At 56.3% G+C, this 21557-nt stretch overlaps 2 protein-coding genes across 3 annotated transcripts; one reads left to right on the forward strand and one right to left on the reverse strand.

Moving 5' to 3' along the window:
• Window positions 1-1243: 1243 nt before the first annotated feature.
• On the forward strand, window positions 1244-5561 carry mRpS21 (mitochondrial ribosomal protein S21). Its single transcript, XM_037212123.1, has 3 exons — window positions 1244-1507; window positions 2830-2896; window positions 5190-5561. Exons 1-3 carry the CDS (start codon window positions 1419-1421, stop codon window positions 5304-5306), a joined length of 273 nt encoding a protein of 90 aa, XP_037068018.1. The 5' UTR covers window positions 1244-1418; the 3' UTR covers window positions 5307-5561.
• On the reverse strand, window positions 5426-17876 carry LOC119089431 (ubiquitin thioesterase otulin). 2 transcript variants are annotated; one of them, XM_037212121.1, is made up of 9 exons: window positions 17716-17876; window positions 13904-14092; window positions 9978-10100; window positions 8612-8840; window positions 8104-8361; window positions 7632-7784; window positions 7027-7137; window positions 6883-6906; window positions 5426-6242 (listed from the first exon to the last, which is right to left on the reverse strand). In XM_037212121.1, the coding sequence occupies exons 1-9, from the start codon at window positions 17814-17816 to the stop codon at window positions 6066-6068; spliced, it is 1365 nt and encodes a 454-aa protein (XP_037068016.1). In that variant the 5' UTR covers window positions 17817-17876; the 3' UTR covers window positions 5426-6065. The 2 variants fall into 2 exon arrangements, with proteins under 2 accessions (XP_037068016.1, XP_037068017.1); XM_037212122.1 differs by lacking the exon at window positions 6883-6906.
• Between the last annotated feature and the right edge of the window lie 3681 nt (window positions 17877-21557).

A 21557-nucleotide genomic window follows, 5' to 3' on the forward strand; every position in this document is an offset into this window, starting at 1 on the left:
CCAAAAGTTTTAAGTTTAAAATCAGCCGGTAAGTTATGGGCGATATAGAGTTCCCCGTCCTTTGAGCCGACGTTTGACCTTGAAGGATGACCTTGAGAGGTCAGGACTTTTTAACAGACGCCAGTTCTTTCTGTGGTGAACATCCTGTTGTTTGAAAGTTTAAAATCGGCTTCTAATTTTTGGGTGATATGGAGTTCCCCGTGCTTTGAGGCAGAGTTTGGCTTCGAATAATGACCTTCAGAGGTCAGGACTTTTTGACGGACGCTAACTCTTTCGGTGGGGAATGTTTTGATCTTTGTAAGTTAAAAATCGGCTGGTAATTTTTTGTTGATATGAAGTTCCTCGTCCCTTGAGCCTGCGTTTGACCTCGAGGGGTGACCCTGAAAGATCAGGACTTTTTGACGGACGTTAGCCCTTTTTGTAATAAATGTTCTGATGTTTGTAAGTTAACAATCGGCCGGTAATTTTGGGTAATATGAAGTTCCCCGTTATTTGAGCCCGCGTTTGACCTTGAAGGATGACCTTGAGAGGTCAGGACTTTCTGACGTACACTAGCTCTTTCTCTAGTGATTGTTTTGATGTATTTAGACTTAAAATCGGCGGGTATTTTTTGGGTAATATGGAGTTCCCCGTCCTTGGAGCCCGCGTTTAACCTTGAAAGGTGACCTTCAGAGGTCAGCTTTTTGACGAACGCTAGCTCTCTCTGTGGTGAATGGTCTGATCTTTGTAAAATAAAAATCGGCCGGTAATTTTTGGGTGATATGGAGCTCCCCGTCCTTGAGCCCGTTTTTTTACCTTGAAGGGTAACCTTGAGAAGTCAGGACTTTTGGACGGATGCTGTTTTTTCTGTGGTAAATATTCTGACGTTTGCAAGCTGAAAATCGACCGGCAATTATTGGGTGATATCGAGCTCCCCGTCCTTTGACCCAGCTCTTGACCTTGAAGGACACATGATATTGCCAAATGAGGGTCATTTTTGGTGTTCTCACGCCACAATTGACCTTGCAACCGTTTGTCAGGGAAATCGGAACTCGTCACCGAAAAAATCGCTGAATAAGTCGCTAACTTCACGGACATAGGTTGTACGTAGTGTGTCATGGTTGGCAGTAAGCCAGAATGAGTGTGTAGTCTGAAGAAAAGGCAGAGGAAGAAGGGAAAGTAAAGTTTAAAAAACTTTCCGTCAGCCTACACATCACATCGAACACGCTTATCGAACGCGCCGTCGGCACACAGGGCGTCACGCGTTCCAGCTGACAATCGTGCCGACGACGGACAGAACGGGGCCGTGGACTCCTGCTCCGAGGAAAAGCCGTGCCTGGCGTTGTGCCTGTTCAAGTATTAACGAAGTTTGTGTATATTCTCTCGGATGAGTTTGGCGTAATTTTGGTGCACCCTGGTGGTGAGTCATCAGAGCTACCATGGTTAGGAACGTATATCCCAAGTTTATTGCTCGCACGGTCCTAGTGAAGGATGGCAAGGTTGACGACGCATTCAAGCTACTGAATAGGTGGGTAATTGCTTTCCCTAGAATCTGCTGTTCTTAATGTGTCTGCCCTGAAATGATTTTTCTGGTAATAGAACATATTTGTAACACCTAAATGTTTCCCAAAAGCCGATACCTAAGATACCAATACAACTTTTTGAATAATTGTCCCTTTTCATACACCAGCCTGTATCAAGATTCCTATAGGTAAAGGTGGGCATAGATACCTTATGCTACAAGAAGCTTTGAATGTAAACTGTTTTCTTTAAGGTGGAAATATTATAAATAATGATGGAACAGGGCTGATGGCTGACAGGCTTATGAAACATCATTAGCACTTGTCCTTAATGCTGTGGCCCACCACTTTGTAGTAAATGTTCATAGATGTGATTCATGGGATTTACTTAATGTGCTTTGTCAATGGTAATAGGCAGGTGGCTAGTAACCATGTAATTGGTTCTGGTTGCAGCCACAGTCAATGTGGTCACTCATATTTCTGTTAAACTGAGATGGCATTAATTCCTTTGAACTTGTCAGCCACAGCCAAAGCTGAGCAAACCAAATACTGGGTCAACTAAAAAAGAAGAAGCATCCTGATAAGTGTATAATGTATTTGATTCTGTACAGATATGAACAGTCATATGGAGACACCTTGGTATTAAAATCAATGCACTGCTTAACATGATATGGACATCCCCACATGATTGGTTATGGCAAAATGTTTCCACTTAGAGTAAGCTTTGCAGAATGAGTTTTTGGACTGAGCCACATTTCTGGAAGTCCTAATCAAAGTTAACTCAATGCTCTGCTGAGCTCCTTGACTCTGAGGTGTTAGAGTCAAGGGATGCCATTAAAGCAGAATCAAGCATGGGTGCATATTGGCCAAAATTGTCTGGCTAGTACTATTTAAGGATGTCTTGGAACCACACAGTATACAAAAATATTGAATGTTTCAGGAAATATTCCTCAGAAACTGGCATTGCTTCACTGGGCTGACTGGGTCAAGGTCCTTACAGTGAGTTTTGATAACAAGGGCTCTGATCACAAAGCTGCCCAAGCCAGGGCCATCACTTCCTATAGATGGTTGGGGACCACAAACATTCTGCTGAAGTTGTGCTGTTTGAGCCCATTTCCCCAGTTATGAATGTGAATCTGATGCCAAAACTGGTATTTGTCAGGGACTTAGACTTTTGAGTTCTTCAAAACCATTCTCCTGGTCTCTGCAAGGTGTTTGGTCATGCATCTCCAACAAGCTAAATCTTGCAACAGATCGGCATTGTTATCAGTTCTGGGTTTTGCCTTGCCTCAAGCCTGATAGTATGCTTTGTAACCTATTGTCTTCACAGGATCATGGGCCAGGAGGGATATCTGGAACAATTCCGGCGAACCAGGTTTTACGAGAAGCCATCACAGGTATGTATTTCTTTAACAATGCTTACTATGTTGTTTCATGTTCTGACCTTCCATATCCCCACTAATGCTTATGATAGCTGTATTTAAACAAATTAAGCCCTGGGAAGCATGTTGATGGGCAATGGGAGTCCTCAAAAGTTAGGTGGTGGTGTGGGTCGTGACCATTTTTTTGACCACTTCTTTCCAAGCAGAACCCATAAGCACATATAGTTAATGTTAAACTTTCAGAAGTCAGGAGGACTGAGCAGCTGCTCTAGCTCCTTAGTTACTGCAACCTCTGGCTATATTTTAAAAAAATTAAACTGATTTCTTGATCTATTGACATTCCAGTCAAGTAGTCAGTTGGTTGCCTGTATTGTATGCCAGAATATTCCTTGTTTTTAGTTGTTATACCCATCCATGCTTCAAGCACCTTCACATTGTTCTATCCTGCTAGTGACACCTAGACACTGCAGCACCCAGTTACTGTGTGTAGCACACTACACACTCTGCATGTAAATCAAAGCTGGTATCACAAATGCTTTCCTCTGGTGGCATTGTAGTCCCAAATAAGCATGTAATCCTTCTGAGTTGCCAGTGTATTCATCTCATCAATAAAGACCCATCTCAGAGGTGGTCATGTTCCAATGTAAGAAAAGGCCTGAACTGTGGGCAGCCACTCTGGAGGTTCCAGTTGATCACAATATGGTAAAGTTATCCATGATTTGGCATGAGTAAGGTGGTGAGCTTGCTTGGATGTTTGCAGCGAGCCATTTAAAGATGACCCCACTGTGATCCCAGCGCAAGTGAGTCACAGTTAATGTTATCCAAGCCCACAAAATAGCATTGCCTGTTGTGTGAAAGTGGCCGTTGGCCCGCCTCGAAGTGGTCTGAGCCGTGGTATCGCTGGGCTCCGGTCTGTCAGCTAGGCGCAGCCCAGAGATCTCGGTCGTGCCGGGCAGCGTCATGACGCGGCTGTCCGCAGTCAGTGGGGTGACCACCAGTGCCCGGGAGGCGCGCTCGCCTTTCGGTGGGAGTCGAGTTCTGTGCTCGTCACGCACCTGCGTTGTTCACCCAGTGGTCCGTCCATACGGATTTATGTGTTATGGGGTTGTCCAACGGTGTTACGTGCGGGATTCTTCAAGGTCCAATATCAACGCCACCCGGCTTCAGAGGGCTCATGGGGTCATCCATCGTGATTTTTCGCGCCGAGGAAGTGTAGTCTTGTGGATCCACAGTCCAAGTTTATAGGAATGCCTATCAGCCGTCCCCATGCTTCCGTCAGCTGGTGCCTTTACCCCGTCTTGTCCTCGCCCGGCCATGTTGAATATGATGCATCAGATGGCTCTCAAACAGCTGTTTGAACCTGTGCAATGTTACATGCAACGATAGAGATCCCTCAGACCTTTGTTACTGGCAGGACCGGAGCAGAATTATGCCATAGCGCGGTTGGCAGGGCCATGGCGTGCTGTCCCCACAGCAAGCATGGTTTTTCGTAAATTGCCCGTATGTATGCCGCCTTGCTGGGGATGCTGGCGCTGGTGTGGGCCAGCGCCGCATCGGCTCGCGGGTACACCAGCCCGTGTCGAAGCTGTCGTGAGAACACCGGCACCCTCGGGACCTCGGCCCATACCGCACTACCAGTCAGTGCGCGATGACCAACCACAAGACGACTAACGTCGGAATCCAGCTGTTTAACGCTGGAGTCTGTTCATGTTGGGTTGCACAAAATCTGGTCATGTCTCGGCCCAGTGGTCAGGAACTTGTGGTCTTGTAAACTACTGGGAGAGACTGGGCTGGCTGCAGGCCCAGCCGACTTGCCCCCCCCCCCCCCCTCCCCCCCCCGAGGTTTTTTGTGGGCGGTGGTCTCGGCGGTTCTTGGTCGTGGTGGGCGGTGATCTTGGTGGTCACGGCGGGCAAGAGTCGGATGGCGTTTCCTGCTCGCTGCGAGCACGCTATGCACCAGCACCGAAGCCCGCCGGCGCCATGTGCTGCACGTTTGCTGCAGTTGGAGGGCGTCCTCGTTACATGACCGCCCGAGCCCGCCTTTCCAGGGCGCCTCGCTCTGCATGTACCGCGGAAGGCCGCACGATGGCCGGGGTTCCAGGCGGGATACAGCTGTCGCTGGCCGCCGGGCCTGCCTGTTCACGCGTGGGATACGGGCGCGGCGTGGATCGCGCAAGCGCGACCACGGCCTCTCCATGCTGGGGTATATTTGTACCCTCCTGTGATTCGACCTGGCTTGTAATGGCTGTCATGCTGTACGACCAAAAGCGCACATGTGTGATACAGCCTGCGCTTTTCTTTCCCTCAGTTTCGGCGGCGGATCAACTTCGAGAAGTGCAAGGCGATCTACCACGAGGACATGGACAGAAAACTGCAGTTTCTGATGCGCAAGAATCGTTTGACACCGTGGGTGGGGTGTGAATGAGTGACTGGAAGCGGCGGCGTGTAGCCCACAGTTCGTCGGATTGGTGTGTTTTGTACGTTGTGTTTTGCTGTTGATATTCTGAATGACTGATCCATTCTCGCTACATCCGAAAAACACGGTTTCAAAACGGACGCTTCTATTCATTCAACCCGTCAAATGCTCTAAACGATAACATCCTACAACAATACAGCCTCACGAATAGGTTCTAGTCACTAAGATGCTGGCGGCGACTCAATAAAACTTCGTGTATAAGTCGTACGAGCGTGTCCGCGCATCAGGAGACTTAACTCAAACTCAGCGGCAGTGCAGGCGCGAGCCACGCGCACTTGACACAAGTTTATAACCGTCCAAGCAAACTGTGCAAATGCGAACGTAACACAACCAGGCACTGAATGCAAATCACTGTCAAAGCATCAATAGATGTCAGGTACCTAACGCGGTCCGGCTATCACACGTCTACGCTCGTGGCCAGAACACGGCGATTGATGGGCGATCACAACGCGACGGACAGCGGCCTCAATGGGCGGGCCGGCCGGCACGCGGTGCGGCGAGGCGCCGGCGCCCCGTCCCGCCAGGCACTGAGTGGCGCACTCGGCTACACAGACAGACCCCGCCGCACGGGGACGGGGCGGCGAGGGCGGCACGCGCCGCCGTAACAGCCCAGGTGACAACCCAAACATACCCAGGGGAAGATCTCCGGAGTAGCGGTGCCGTCCCGGCCCGGCCGGCGCGCGGAGGCCTCCCGCGTGCGGTGCCCGATCAGCTGGCCACGTTGTAGTGCCTGTCGTCCTCGGCCACCAGCGTGAGCAGCGGCCGCCCGCCCGCAGCCGACTCGCCGTCCGGGTAGAACGTCACAAAATCTGACTGCGCATGCGCGCCGGGCCGGATGACGCGCAGCGTCACGCCCAGCGTGTGGCCCAGGAGGAACATCTCGATCTGCGGGCGCGGCGGGCGGTCAGCGCCCTCCTGCGGCGGCGGCGGAATGACCGTCGAACATGCTCGGGCGGCACACTCCACTGGACCGTGCCGGGCATCACGCGGTGACGGGTGCTCGGCAGAACACTGCAGCTGCGCGGCCGCCCGGCTAGCAGCTACAGAAGACAGATGGCTCAGACCCCCGGCACCAGTGCTCAGGGGCCCCAAAACCAGGCCCCGCGGGCGCACAGCTGCTCCGGCTGCCGCTGGGCCGCGCCGCAAAAGAGCATACCGCTAATAAAGAGGCGCGGTGATGGTGTTAGGTGGATTGTAAGCGAATCCAGTGCTGATCTGTCACGTATATTGCTCGATCATTAAGATGGGGCTGCAAAGCTAGGAATGCAGCTGTTGCGCGAGGTTGTAGGGCCTCGTTTGAGATAACCAGCACACAGTTCATGCCCGCCTTGGTCAGCATCTCCATGCCAATACTCAGAGTCATCCAGTACGGGGCTTTGCAGGTCCCGCCAGATGTGCTCAGACGCTGGCCACGTCCACGCTCGGTCACCAGCCGTCCATTCCGACAAGCTCCGGATGGGGACCTCGGACGTGCACCCACCCACGGGTACCCGCCACCTCACGCAGTGCTCTGTTGACCACTTACTTCGCGAACATCCCTCCAAGCCAGCTGCGAACCCGGCAGACGGCCGTTAACGGAGGGCGGCGCGGGGCGGCCAGCCACATGCGCGAAGGGGACACGACGGGACGGGACTGGGCGCGCTGGGGCGTTACAGGGCGCCCCACTCACCTGCTCCAGGCCGCCGGAGTCGCCCACCAGGTTCAGGTGGTTGGCCATTAGGTCGCGCGGCGTCGCGGACGTGTCGCGCGCGAACAGCAGCGTGGCGAACAGCGGCACCGTCTGTCGGCGGAGGGCGGGAGCCTCGGTTCACACGGCAGTCCAGCCGGCTGCCGCAGCGGCACCGGGGCACACGCGCTACGCTTGTCGGTCGGAGCCGGTATACTTCACGAAGGGCGCAGTCAAAATGATTTATTTTAGCCATTCCGTTAGCTGGACGGAACCGATTTTGCCACTGGGCTTATCAGAGGTTTTACAGTACTTAAAAACATGAACAATTTTCAAGCCAATGGTCATTCTGTTCCTGTAGTTATTCCGCTAGTACCCCTGAAGTGACCCCAAATGATCGAATACTTGGTTGTCAAAGACATTGCCAATCTTCTTAGCTGGCTCAGTCCCGCCTCAGGGCAACACCAAAACGCAGCCGGGGGCAGAATACACCGCAAACAAAGGTGCAGCATGACTGCACAGTCGCACCGGCTGGAGGTCCCATCCAGCCAGACGGCAGACGGACGCGGCTCGGCGCGCCGCTGTCGCGCGGGGACCGTGCGCCGTACCTGTAGCGCGCTCTGGTCACGCTCCAGCTGAACGGCGGCAGCCAGCATGTGCAGCTTGACCGCCTCCATGCAGCGCAGGTCCAGGTCCGGGTCAGAGTTCCATTGCTGGCGCAAATGGCGACCCGCGCCCTCCGCGCCTTTCAGCTCCTCCCCCTGGCGGCGCAGGGATGGGTGCTGCTCGCATGGGCGGCATATGCAGGGCAGGGCCACCCTGAACATCCCACCCCAGTTATTAGGTGTTCACATACAAGGTGTGCGACTTCACTTTGCTCCTATAGTTCATGCGTTATTTCATCCAAAACCACTCTGTGTATTTAGGGCCGCACCATGATTAAAGCCGCACTGGTTCGTTTGCAAGTTTACGAACCAGCGAGAGTGACAGCCAGGAAACAGCATGAACTTTGAGCAATCAAAAGTGCATGCTCTCAGATCGACAACATGCATTGTCAGCTGCACATCAGCTCTGACTCACCAACGAGGACAACGCATTCAGGCAGTCCTGCATGCCGCTCCGCGCCGTGCTGATGTCATAGGGCAGCCGCGAACCGAAGCTCCACGCCGTGACCCAACTGCCCGCCGTCTCCAACAGGCGGCGACATCTGTTGGCGTTCGGTGGAGGCAGACCTTTGGAGAGCAGCTGATAGAGCGCAGCGCGGACAGCGCAGTAGTTGTCGCCGCGTACCCGCTGGATGTGCGTGAGGTGGTACTTGGTCGCCATCTCCTCGTAACCCTGCATAACAACATGAACACGAGGTGAGCCGCGGTCTCGGGGATACCACGGCAGCTACAGAGACGTGTTCTAAGGCTCCAGGTGGATCTTTGCGCTCCCATAAGTATTTACATTGCATGAATCGATGCACTCGATGGAACTGCTTTAGCCAACACTCATAAAACAATGCTCAGACGTCGTGTGGAGGCGCACAAACTGCAGCGCGATAACCAAAATTCCGACGCGAGGCCTCGGCTGGGGGGCGCCTGACCTGTCGGATGGTGACGGCGCGCGGCGTGGTGCCGCGCCACTCCTGCTGGGCGTACTGCAGCAGGTCCATGGCCTCGCCGACGGACTCGAGCGCGGCGCGCGCCGCCAGCGTGTCCAGGCCGTCGTCCCAGTAGGCCGAGTCGCGGTTGGCGCGCCGCTCGCAGCTGTTGCCGTTCAGCCGGTCGGCCGAGCCGGACACGGCCGAGTCTGAGCTGAGCGCGCCCGACTCCCTGCGCACACACGCACCAGGGGGCAGCGGGTGAGGTGAGGAGGCCGACCAGCGCACTCCCGTCTACACGGTCGGGGGGGGGGGGGACGACCTAACTCCGCCGCAATATGGGCAGGGTGTCACATGGCAGTGGTCATACCCTGTAGGGGAGGACGGTGGTCGAGGCCCAACACAGGAGCGGGGGGGGGGAGGGGGGAGGAGAATCAATGGGTGTGAGTCAGATATGAAAGCGAGGGGAAGGTGAGGACTCGGACTAAACCCTGCAGGCGGAGGGAAAAGGGAAACTTAAACAGGTATCATAACGTTGCGATACCTGGCAGCCGGAAGGGTCAGAGACAGGAGAAGGGTCGGCGAGTCAGACCTCTGTCGCGAGGGGAGATGGGGAGATGAGGCACCCGCATTCTCACAGATGGAAGGCCAAGTATGAGGGGCAGGTCGCACAGGCCTTCCATGGTTCACTTCGTTTTTAAACGCCGGAGGCATGCCGCAAAATCGGGCTGGATACTCCAGCCAAGCAGGAGGGAAACAGAGGACCGCAAAAATAGCTTGAGTGGATGCCGGCGTCTTCACAGAATGGTGGAAAAATAATGGCCCAGGCATTGGACCCAGATTCTATCCCGGAAATAGGGGCGGTCGGTGCCGGCTTCCGTTGTTTGGCAGGCAGACAACGGGCGCAACGTGCGCCAGGACGCACAGCGATGCGGCTGGCACGGTGCCAGAGGAACACGGGTGGGCTTCACCGGCTGACTCGCGGCTCGGTCACAGCACACCGACAGAGACGGCCACGGCACTCCCACATAGTGCTCTGCGCGGTATGAACACCCGACGGGTTATACTGGTGCCGGGATTACCCACGTAGTGCTCTGCGCGGTCTGAACACCTGATGAGTTACTGATGTACTACTGATGAGAGTACTGATGCCAGGATTACTCTGATCACCCCCTGGCCATCGCCATGCAAGGGCAGAAGTCAACCGGCCGACGTCATATTCTTATGGTCACGTCACACATCATAATACAAACTCATCATGCGAAACTGTTCTTACATGCGGTTTCAAGTGACGCAGTCGTCACAATCGTGACACACCGGCGATCAGGGCAGTGCCGGGCCGCGTCTGGCGGCGCCGTGTCGTACTCACGCGGGGAACTCGGCCACGGGCGAGAGCGGGGTCCTCAGCAGGAGGCTCGAGCTGTCCATGCCCTCGTAGCCGGACTCGGTGAGCGGGTCGGCGGCCGGTGACTGCTCGCGGCTCAGAGCCAGCCTGCGGTCACCGGTCAGACTCGGGTCAGAGCGGCCGGGCGCCGGCCGAGCGCGGCGGTGCACACCGGCACCAGAGCGGCCGGGCGGAACAGGAGCGGAGCGGAACGTGAACTGATACAGCCTACCATAGCCGGTCGGCCGATCTGGTATTAACATAACGGGTGTGTTCCCAGCGACTCGGACCGACGAATAATTTATGCCGACGACGTCACACATGACGTCACCGTGACGTCACGTAGAAGCTTTGCTGGGCGCGCGAAATCTTTTCCTATCTCTCAAATTGTCAAACCGAGACTTGTTGGTAGCTGCCGAGGCCCTGATGCCTTCCATGCGTTTCGAAATCGTGAGCGCGATATCTAAAACAGCCGCAACGCGATAACGGTAGTTGTAAAGGTGACTGAGGTGATTGAAGGACATTGGTGCTGTCTGGCCTCGGCAAAAACTACGGGAATTCCGCAATCCTAAACGCGTGATCAAGACCATGAAGGTCACGCGCGCATTCAAAACGTTCCACAGAATCCGTAGGTAGAGGCGAGCTATCGGCGGAAACGGCACATGCGCTTCGTGCCCTCGGTGATCCGCATTCTTCTCGGCGACATCTGGATTGTCAAGGACTTCAGGCTGCACAGACATAGCTCACGGTCATTGCAGTTTTCAGAGCATTACCCAGCCGGCTGGAGGAAAGGTCGGCTTGTTCTTTTGACGTCTTGTGGAGGGCTCTACGTACACGAACTGCGCTGTTTATGAGATCGCACAACGCCAAATTGGTTTGACATGGCTGTCATGGATTACGAGCCACAAGTTCAGAGTTAGCTCTTACTTGTTTCCATGGAACCCTGGAACTTCGTAGCTGTCAACATTAAGTCAAGTACATATTGGTACATGCCATACATCTGGCATGAACAGGGCACGTGCGCCCAAGGGCGCACTGCTATATGCACACGACCCTGCTTTCTTAAAGTCGGGGGGCTGGAGCGCTTTCCCCAAATGCATGGGAAGTCCACATCCCTGGACTAAAAGGAGTGTCCAAATTTCGTTGGGGCTCTGAACTGAAATGGCCATCTTGAGGATCATTGTTCACATCCCTGCCCTTCGTAAGGCCTGAACCATTCCAGTTTATGAGCTACACGCCCGCCAAGACGTGCAGACTCTTCGGGTAGACAATTTCCCAGTCACCCAGGCATCCAGGACACCACAACAGCGGCATTGAAATCCTGTCATTATATTGGCCATGCGACGATCAAGGCCAATAAAAATATAATTGTGGAGTCGTTCATATCTGGCGTCAATGAATACGATTTTTAAGATGTAATGAGCGACAGTTGGATCTCAACCAATGCTGTGCAGGGAACAATGACGTAATCAAACAGTGGCCTGTTGAGGAGTACATTTAATACACGGATAAATTGTGTTGTCTGAAGCAGTCCTTTCCACTTAACAATATACCAATAGTTATAGGCGAGCTTATTTCATCATATATGATATTTCCTTCAACCTTTGCAAAAATGGAACATTCCCTCTACGCGCACCAGTATTGACCACATTGTGAATGCCATGAAAAGTTTGGCATATGTATGTGGTCAGTAGTGCCTCTTTAACTATATCTAAAACTGTTTTAAAGGATGGTAAAGCAAAGACGACACACACAAACACACACACACACACACACGCACGCACGCACGCACGCACGCACGCACGCACGCACGCACGCACGCACGCACGCCACGCACACATCTATGTTTACTATAATATCGCATGTGAAACACCCCGGAAAGCATGAAGTGAAATATTTATGGCAAGGACAGCAGTCAATAGCACTATTTATACGGTTTCCAACATTTCGATACATTGCGTATCATCGATACGCAATATCAGGTATCAGTATCAGGACGGCACAATATCAGGTATAAGTATCAGGTTTAGGTATCAGGTATAAGTATCAGGTCAGTATCACGTGTAAGTATCAGGACGAGTACAATGGTACAAGTTCAGCCAAGTTACAATGAAATATTAGATCATTCAGACGACATGGCGCGACATGACAGCGGTGACGATTGCACAAATGAACACGACCTCTCTGCGCATAAACAGAGCCGATCGAAAAAAATCACACGACAAAATATCCTTTTGACTCCGTGTGAAAAGGCTACCTTATAATTTACGAAGGATGTGCAGATCCCATGATATGCAATGGCGGCTTTTATTGGTGAATATGAAGTTATTCTAAAATCCTAAGATCAAGATAATTGCTGCAACGTCCTAATAAGAAAAACGGAAAAGTTTTCAATGTTAAAGTGAGTGCCACACACAACTGAATGCTTTCGGATGGACGAAGGGTCTGGGGTAGCCAAAATGCTACCTGTGCCGTCAGACCTTCCCAAATGTTGCTGCACTCCTGCAACGCAAATTACGAAGGGTCAAACCCACTTAAGATACTCCACACGAAGCACAACATTTACAAATGAATGCAGACAACATTTTGGAAGCTTGTCTTTTAAATTAAAGAAGGATCCAACGGTAAAAAGTTTACTTATATGATTCTAGGGGACAGAAAAGTGCAGAGGTCTTGTAGCAGATTTGCAAGCCCATTTTTCAGTTCCATCGACTCTTTCCCAAAATATGGCAACACGAAATATTCATCTCGCCTTAGAACTTCACGAACAGTGGGAACTTTGGCATATTTCACATCCAAGAAGGAGCCCTATTAAAATATTAATTATTGCAAGTTGGAAGCCGTTTCCCTGAAAAAAAATGATCTGAGCCGATCAAGTTCGGAACAAAAGTGCTTATAGAACTAAAACGGAAAGCTTTGTCAATAGCTGTTTTCACACCAAATAGCTTAAAAGCGTCGGGAATGAATCAGGAAAAGCTCAGTTCTAGACCAGTGAACGTGGGGTCTCTATAGACAGAGGTTTCAAATTTACCTTGTGATTTTCGAGCTCGGGACAGCAAGGAAAGGCAAGGGGACAACATCATCATCCTCCCTAGTTAACTTTTTGTTAGAATGTTGGACGTTAAGATAAGTAAGACATTGATCAATATGTGACCTGTGCCGAAAAAAACAGGAAGGAGTCGTCAACATATCACTGATAGAATGCTGGTCGAAAGTCAGGGGGGCAGTTGCACAGCCAAAATGCATCACAATGACATCATTCACCACAAACAAGACATTCACCGCCCTGTTTTCACCAATTCAACGGTCGGACATTGTGTCACTTCTGTGGTCACGTTCGCGTTCCGCTTACGCCCCGTTCAGAGATAACCCAAATCCATATCTCCAAGGTCGCCCATTCCCACCGAACAGCGCAGGTCTCCGTGGTACCGTCGCGTCCCGGTCCACACTGCGAACGTAACGACGCCAGCGTGGACCGTTCCGCCATAATGTTTTTTTTCTCTATTTCGGGCCCGCTTCGTCTACGTTCTGTTCACGTTCCGCTCGTCCTCGCTCTCGGTACAGGCCAGCCTCAGTGGCCGCCTTCTGCCCGTAACGGGTGGTATCTACAAAACGATTTCTCTACAGACCAGGAATGCGAACGTTTCCGTGAAGCTCTCTGGGAAACTAGAGGGCTTCACGAATGGAACTATTTATGACTTTTTACAGCCGTGGAAAACACACTGAGACGAAAAGCCGAATCAGCTTAAACCCTCGTCGAGCCGGCCATAACAGACCCCGGCTGCCCCCTGCATACAACATGCAAGTAATACCCCGCGGGCCCCGCCCCCGGCACGGAGTCGCGCGCAGCCCAGCTGACCGGGCCGGCGATCGATGGCAGCCGTCTGCGGGCGGCCGTCCTCGGTACTCACGTGAGCGAGCCTTGGCGGCTGGCCGAGCTGCCGTCCTGCACCGTGCTGGTAGAGCTCTCGGCGCTGGGCTCGCGCTCGCTGGGCCGCGCCTCCTCCAGGCTGCGCAGGCTCGTCGAGTCGCGCGAGTCGCGCGATCCCAGCTCCAGCTCCAAGTCCAACTCCAGCGCCATCTCGTCGTCGAGGCCACGACTGCAGGCGCGCAAGGCCGCCGTCAGGTGGTGCGCAGCGAGCACAAGCACGAGCACGGCCGGCAGGGCGCCGGGCGCGAGCGCCCACACGAGCGGCACTAAGAGCGGCAGCAGCGGCCGGCCCGCCGCCACCGTCGACACCGTCAGTTGACACAGGGCCAGCGCCAGCAACGCGCCCAGGCGCAACGCCGCCGCCGCCGCCCGGCGCAGCGCCGGCGCCAGCCGCCGGCCGCCCGCTCCGACCAGCAGCGTGCCACGCAGCAGCAGCCACGCCGCGCGCAGCAGCAGCCGCGCCGCGCGCAGCAGCAGCCGCGCCGCCAGCAGCAGCAGCCGGAGCACACACAACAGCAGACGGGCGGCCAGCCGCGGCAGGCGCGCGGCGAACTGCAGCAGCCGGGCGGCCGGCTGGACCGCGGCGCCGGGCCTCTGCGGCGCCATCCGGCCCGCCGGCGGCGACTGAGCCGGCCGGCCGCGCCGCCCGCCGACGGCCGATGCGTGAGCATCCCACCGACGGGACGTGAACTTGGCCGGCTGCCAGCTGTGCTGACGGCCTCAAACGCAAGCGCCCGACGTCGGCTTAAGGGAATCAGAGTGGCTGCCGTGCATGACGGCCTTCCGTTCTGGCATCGAGCGCGGACAGCATGCCACCTACGGTCCGCCGGACAGTACGCCATAACGGCCTTCGGACAGCACGCCATGACGGCCGTCGGACAGCACGCCACTACGGCCGCCGGATAGCACATCACTACGGCCGCCGGACAGTACGCCACTACGGCCGCCAGACAGCACGCCATGACGGCCGTCGGACAGCACGCCACTACGGCCGCCGGACAGCACGCCACTACGGTCACCGGAGCACATATGACGGCCGTCGGACAGCACGCCACTACGGCCGCCGGACAGCACGCCACTACGGTCACCGGATAGCACATCACTACGGCCGCCGGACAGTACGCCACTACGGCCGTCGGACAGCACGCCACTACGGCCGCCGGCTAGCACATCACAACGGCCGCCGGACAGCACGCCACTACGGCCGCCGGACGGCACGCCATGGCGGCCGCCGGACAGCACACCATAAGAGCCGCCGGACAGTAAGCCACAAGGGCCGCCGAACAGCACGCCACAAGGGCCGCCGCGCCGCTCGGCACCCCATCGCGGGAGTCGGCTGGCGAGCGCTCTGCTCAGAATACACAGCCCAGAGGTGCGCCAGAGCGCAGGCCGCCGATAGCGTTGGCAGTCCGTGCCGGGCGCCGCCGGGCCGGGCCGAGCCGGGCCCGCACCGGCCGCCGCATTTGCAATGCTCGGGCGCGGCCGGCCGACCTCATGACGGTTACCAAGGTCGGCCAAGGTGAGCCGAACGACGGGGGGACGGGCGCAGCGGCAGGCGGAGCGGCGCGGCCGCCGCTGCAGGACCCCCCCCCCCCCCCCTCACCAGCCGACGAGCGCGGCGGATTGGCGGGCAACGAGCCTCAGCACTTGGCTGAAGAGCTCGGCGGCATCCGATGCTGAGGCGCGGTGCTGCACGCTGGATGGGAGGCTGGTGGCTGTCGTGACGAGGGCTGATAACCAACGCATCTCTTAAAGGGAATTTGAACACATTGAAGAAAGCATCAGACATGATGAAACACGCTCAATTGTAACTAATGGTATGCTTTTAAGTAGAAAAGACTGTTCTAGACAATCCAATTCCTCTACTTAGTAAACGGTCATTGGAATGACAGAATCTGAATGACGTTATTATGGTGCCATGGATGCCTGAATGACCTTAAAATAGCTTACACAAATAGTCTGCACTACCTTCACGGACGTGCAGCTCAGAAACTAGAGGGATACAGGTCTTACGAAGGACAGGGCTGTAAACTGAATCAAATGGTCTTCAATACGCCAATCTCAGTTCAAAACATCGTACCAATGTGGAATACTTCCTTTAAAAGAAACGTATCTTGAGTACCTTGGTTGGGTGGTGTCGGCCAGAATGAGAACGTGCTAGGTATCGCTCGTTGCTGGTACTATAAATGCACCAACCAGGTGGTGCCATGGCAGTTCAGGGACAGATGAGCCGCCGGCCATTTCGCCGCACACAACCGCGGCCGAATCTTCTCCGTCCCATACAACAGAATGACGCAGCCGCCCTGCGCCAGGGTGGCCGCCGCTGGCCTGCCGCCAACTGGCCGCTCTTAGCCCAGCTGACATACCAGAGCAAAACAAACAGGCTATTGTGAACGTATGGCGACGAGGGAAAGTACGGACCAATCGTCATTGACGCGCGGTACAATTAAGGCGAATACTCCGCCTTTTGTACTTTTCACTTGCTATTAAGTCAAACGCACACGATTTGATCAGGAACACCAGTTGTCTCGATATCCTTCTGAACAGCTCAGAACTTCGGTTTGATGTAGCCGACCCTGCGTGAAAAATATAATTCGACTCCGCCCTCACCACCATGAAAGCAGTACATTTCATTTGCTTTTCTTTTACGACGCATGTGTTCTGCAATGGTGCAATACACTAATGTGCCGAAATGCTTTGTTATGTTATAAATGCTACGTTGGGTAACAGGCACGCAGTCATGCCGGTCAAACGAAGACATTGCTTAAGGCCGTACGTAACAGCTGGAACACAGTTTTTTTACGTTGCTTGTGAAAAAGTTCCTTGCCTGGTATCCGTGGATAACACAGGAAAGTACTAGAGCATCCTCATAAACCGCACTGGGAATGCGTGGCATTTGTGGATAACGCAGGGAAGCACTAGAGTATCCTCATAAACCGAACTGGAAGTGCCTGGCATTCGTGGATAACGCAGGAAAGCACTGGAGTATCTTCACACACCGATCTGGAAGTGCCAGGTATCCATGGATAACACAGACGCTTTCCGGCAGTCTGGGGCGCTGTCATAAGAAGACGACCTCACTCGCTAAGAAAGGTAGTGAGCAGTGCGCACGTCACCACTCCTGCTTGGCCAAAGACAGGGCTGAGCTAACCCGCACCACACTGCAGCCTCGGAAGGAGTCTGCTGATTACAATGGAACTAGCTAAGCCGGCTGCAAGCTCCACCAGCTTGTGGAGAGTGCATGGCGCATAGTTTCAAAACGCGGTTGATGTTCACATCATGTGACACGGTCCAGGGACTCATTTGGAGCGTAGCAAACAGTGCTGACTGACCCTGCTTTCAACATACCGGTGATACACTTTAATCCCGCAACAGGATGTTCTGGCCTCCAGCAGCCAGGCGTGCAATTCAGCCACGTGAAAAGGCCAGCTTTGTCAGGGCTTGTTTCTTGCGGACAGCACACCGCTGCGTGTTTTGAACATTGATTTGCTTGGCCTCAAGGTGAAAAACAACGTCATTTTTCTCTCAGCCTACGATCATGAGAAGAATGTACCCGACTTACTTACCATCGCAACTAGTATAATTCTGGATAGAGAATTTAGGATAATAAATGTACAATAAAATTCTGCAATCGAAATCGTGCGACCTGAAAACAAATCGCAACAACAAAGTTTCCATTTCAGCTCACATCAAGCGTTCAATGCCGTCCATTTCACAGTCCAATCGCCCCACAGCTCAGGGTGGCGCCCCCAACCCCAAATCCCCACGCCAGAGCCGGTACGGCGTACTCACGCCACAGACGTGTCGGTGTCATCCTGCCACACCTCCGGGTACTCCTGGATGCCGGTGTTGTCCCACTCCAGGCTGGGCAGGTCCTCGCCACGCAGCTCCATGCTGGGCGAGCGGCGCAGGCTGGAGGCGGCCGAGTGGCTGCGGCTGAGAGGCGGGCCGCGCGCGCCCTCTGGCGGCGGCGCCGGCCGGCCGGCGCGCGGCACCGCGCTCCAGCCGTGCAGCGGCGAGTCCCACTCGAGCGAGCCGTCGGTGGCCGGCGAGTCGGCCGGCCAGTCGGGCGCCGGCTCGCCGGCAGCCGCCGCCGCCGGCGCCGGCTCCGATCGCAGCCCGTACTCCGAGGCCGACTTGCCCAGCTGGCGGCGGCCGGCGGCGCCGGCGCGCTCCTCCCGGTGCGGGAAGTGAAGCGTCACCAGGTTGGTGTCCATGGCCGTCATGTCCAGCTTCAGCACGTCCAGCTGGTTCTCCAGCTGGTCGAGGAAGTCGGCGGTGCCGGTGCCGAGGCCGTCGGCCCAGCCGAGATCGAGGCTCAGCTCCGAACCGCTCGAGTCGAACGAGCCGTCGCGGTACATGCGACAGAGCTCGCCGACGCTCAAGTCCACCGAGCCGCCCTGCTGCGAGGCGTCGCGCAGCTGGCGGCGCAGCTGGTGACGGCGCGCCGCCGAGCCCGGCGACGCCGGCGGCAGGCTGCGCGCCCGAGGCGACGCGGACGGCGACTGGCTGCTCTCGGCCGAGGTGGCGGCGCGCGTTCGGCCGCCCACCGCCGCCGGCGCGTGCGGCAGGATCACTCGCTTGCGCGTCGGCTTCAGCTCGGGCGCCTGCAGAGCCTCGGCTCCGCTCTGCCGGCAGAGCGGGTCACGTGTGAGGTACGGATAGGGATAGTCACGCAAACACTGTATAAAACATTGTGCGGGCCGAAGGAATGCCTGCACGGACACGTCGCAGACGCTACGAACTTGCTTCTCCACGGAGTCTCTTGGGATGAGTGATCACCAGTTTTCGAACGATGCGTCGCAACAAGGTCACATCATGACGTCAGTATCCACTAAGTCCTTCAACAGGCAAGCTTAACCCCAACGCACGGTCGCCCTTCCGTGGTCAAACGATTCTCTTCAGCAGCGTGGGACGAGATGGAGCTTAAATGCCCACCACCCACAGATCAGTACCATGCGTATGTCCAGCCTCGCGTCTGTGGTTAGCATTTCACAAGAGAAATGTGGTTTCTTGTTCCCTCTCGCCATAACCAGGAGTACCGGCATGTCTTCTGGCGCTGTTCTTGACTGTGTTTATACGGTCGAATCAAGACCATTCAGCGGTAGCACCGAGCCACCGCCCATCTCTGGCCGGGAAGAGAAGGCTCGTCCCTGGCCGTAAAGACCGGGCCCCGCCCGATCCCGCCGAACGTCAGTCAGTCGACCGAGGCTGCACCTGTCCCACACGCTCCCCAAGCCGGCGGCCGGCACCGCGCAATCCCGGCAGCTGCTGCCGCGGAGGCAGGACAGTGACGGACGAGCCGTCGCTCCTCTCCCAATCCCGGCATCCATGAGTCACATCAGCGCTGCTGCTGAGAGCGCTAGCCGGATTCCCCGGACAGCTGCTGACGTCAGAGCGTCCCCGAGACGACGCTCAGCACGGCGGCAGATGGCCGGACCTGCTCTCAGGGCACACTGCTCGGCCAGCTGTTCCCAGAAGCGGCTTGTCGGCGGATACCGCCATGCGAGGTCACGACCCGCATCAGAGCCACCCGAGGCAGCGGAGCCGCGCACAGACTCGGCCAATGACCCCGCTCCGGAAGTTAAAACTTCCCCCTGAGCTGCTCCACGGACGGCGGGGGCGCCGGCCAAGGGAGGCCAGCCCCTGTCTGACTCAGTCCTCGCCTGCGATGCCGCGGGCGGCGGCGCCGGTCAGGAGAGAACAGGTCCTGCGTGAGTCAGTCCTCACCTCTGCTCTGCCGCGGATGGCGGCCAGAAGAGAACAGGTCCTGTGTGAGTCAGTCCTCACCTCTGCTCTGCCGCGGGCGGCGGCCAGAAGAGAACAGGCCCTGTGTGAGTCAGTCCTCACCTCTGCTCTGCCGCCGCCGGGGGCGGCGGCCAGCGGAGAGCCGGTACCACTGCTGCTCGAGCTGATGAGCTGGTCCGCCTGGAGCCGGTTAAAGATGACACCTGCATCCTTGTTGTAGAACACGGGCTCGAAGTTCTTACTACCCTTGTTGCCCATGTCCGGTTCTAGGCTAGAGTAGTCGCCGTCATCGTCCGACGCGTCCTGTGGGCGACGGGCGGCGTGAGAGGCCAGCCGGGGCTGCCTGAAGCGGCAGCGACTCCGAGCAGCCGCTCAGCGCCGCACGACAGCGGTGACGCCGGACTCTGGACGAGCGCCGCTCGTCCGAACACAGTGAAAATGAAGGTCAAAAGCCGCGCGAAACTGGACGAGTGCATCCGGTTCCGACCGCGCTGGTCATGTGAGCTGGCACAGAAGATGAATTGATGACGAAACAGCTCCGACTGACACCTGGTGGTAACCGGTGAGTCACCACTCTCCATACATCAGCACATGAGACGGGCACTGTGTCAGGCCAAACGTATCGGTGTTATCCGAAGCTACATGACAACGGCCGCAACTTAACTGACGGGACGCGAAGCTACAACAATCGAACGGGCGCGTGCAACCTTCATGTCGAGCTCAACCAGCGAACGAGATCACAACAACCCACCACCACAATCACAGTCCATTGTTCAAAAGGACGCCGTCGTCTAGCTCCGCGCATACTGACAATACTTTCGAAACGCGCCGCAGCGGAAGACCGGCACGTGCCTCACACAGACACTCGCACCCGAACGCCAAATTGGTCGGCTAAGGGCGGCGGGGGGGGGGGGGGGCGGGGCAGCACCTGGCTCGTGTTTACCACGCGGCTGTCCCCAGGCGGACCGCAGACGGGTCGGACATTAGCACCGCGTGGGACCGCACGGCTAATGGGCCCGACGGGGAGCGGCCGCCGAGCGATCGGCTCCCTCCCGGGGAGGCGGGGGAGGCCGTCCCGGCACCACGGCGCCAGCGTTACGGCGCCGCGACGGACGAGCGGTCGTTGCGACGGCTTGGGATACGGCGCTGTCGTGAAAAGTCCCGGCCTCCGGTGCGAGGCAGTTCTGATCACAGGGAGAGAGATGTTATTATGAATGCTGTGCGCATGTCTGGGTGTGTGTATGGGGAAACACGCGTTAGGCGCGGTTCACCAGGACCCCACTTGATCACCCCGGTAGCTTTCTCTAAGAATACCAGAAGCTGACTCACATTCACACCGAGACGCGCCAGTTCATCCACCACCTACCCGGGTACTCTGCTGTCACAACTACCGGAAGGGGGCGGGCGGTGGGTTTCCGAAACACGCACCAAACATCTCACCGAGCCCTTCCAGCCCACAGACCGCCCGCCGCCGCCGCCCGCCGCTGTCCGTTGCGCGAGCGCGCCTGCGCCGCGGCCCACCTGGTCCTCGACGCTGTAGGAGGCGCTGTGGTCGCCGAGGTAGTGGAGCGAGTCGGCGCTGGCGCTGGCCGATAGGTCGGTGGCCGAGGCGCTGTCCTGCGAGCCGCCGTCAGCGTCGGCGGCGCGCGGGCTCCGCAGCCGCGCCGACGGCGCCAGCGGCGGCCCGTAGTACTCGGTCGGACCGAAATAGTGCACCTGCCGGACGGCGGCCCGGTCAGCGGCGGCACACAGGGGCGAGTCCCTCACCACCAGCTGCGCAGAGAGGCGAGTCCCTCGCCACCAGCTGCGCAAAGAGGCGAGTCTCTCGCCACCAGCTGCGTAAAGAGGCGAGTCCCTCGCCACCTCGCCGTGCTGAACTGGACCAG

This window comes from Pollicipes pollicipes, unplaced genomic scaffold (genome assembly GCF_011947565.3).
Source record: "Pollicipes pollicipes isolate AB1234 unplaced genomic scaffold, Ppol_2.1 Scaffold_3087;HRSCAF=3621_pilon_pilon_pilon, whole genome shotgun sequence".
Classification (NCBI taxonomy): domain Eukaryota; kingdom Metazoa; phylum Arthropoda; class Thecostraca; order Pollicipedomorpha; family Pollicipedidae; genus Pollicipes; species Pollicipes pollicipes.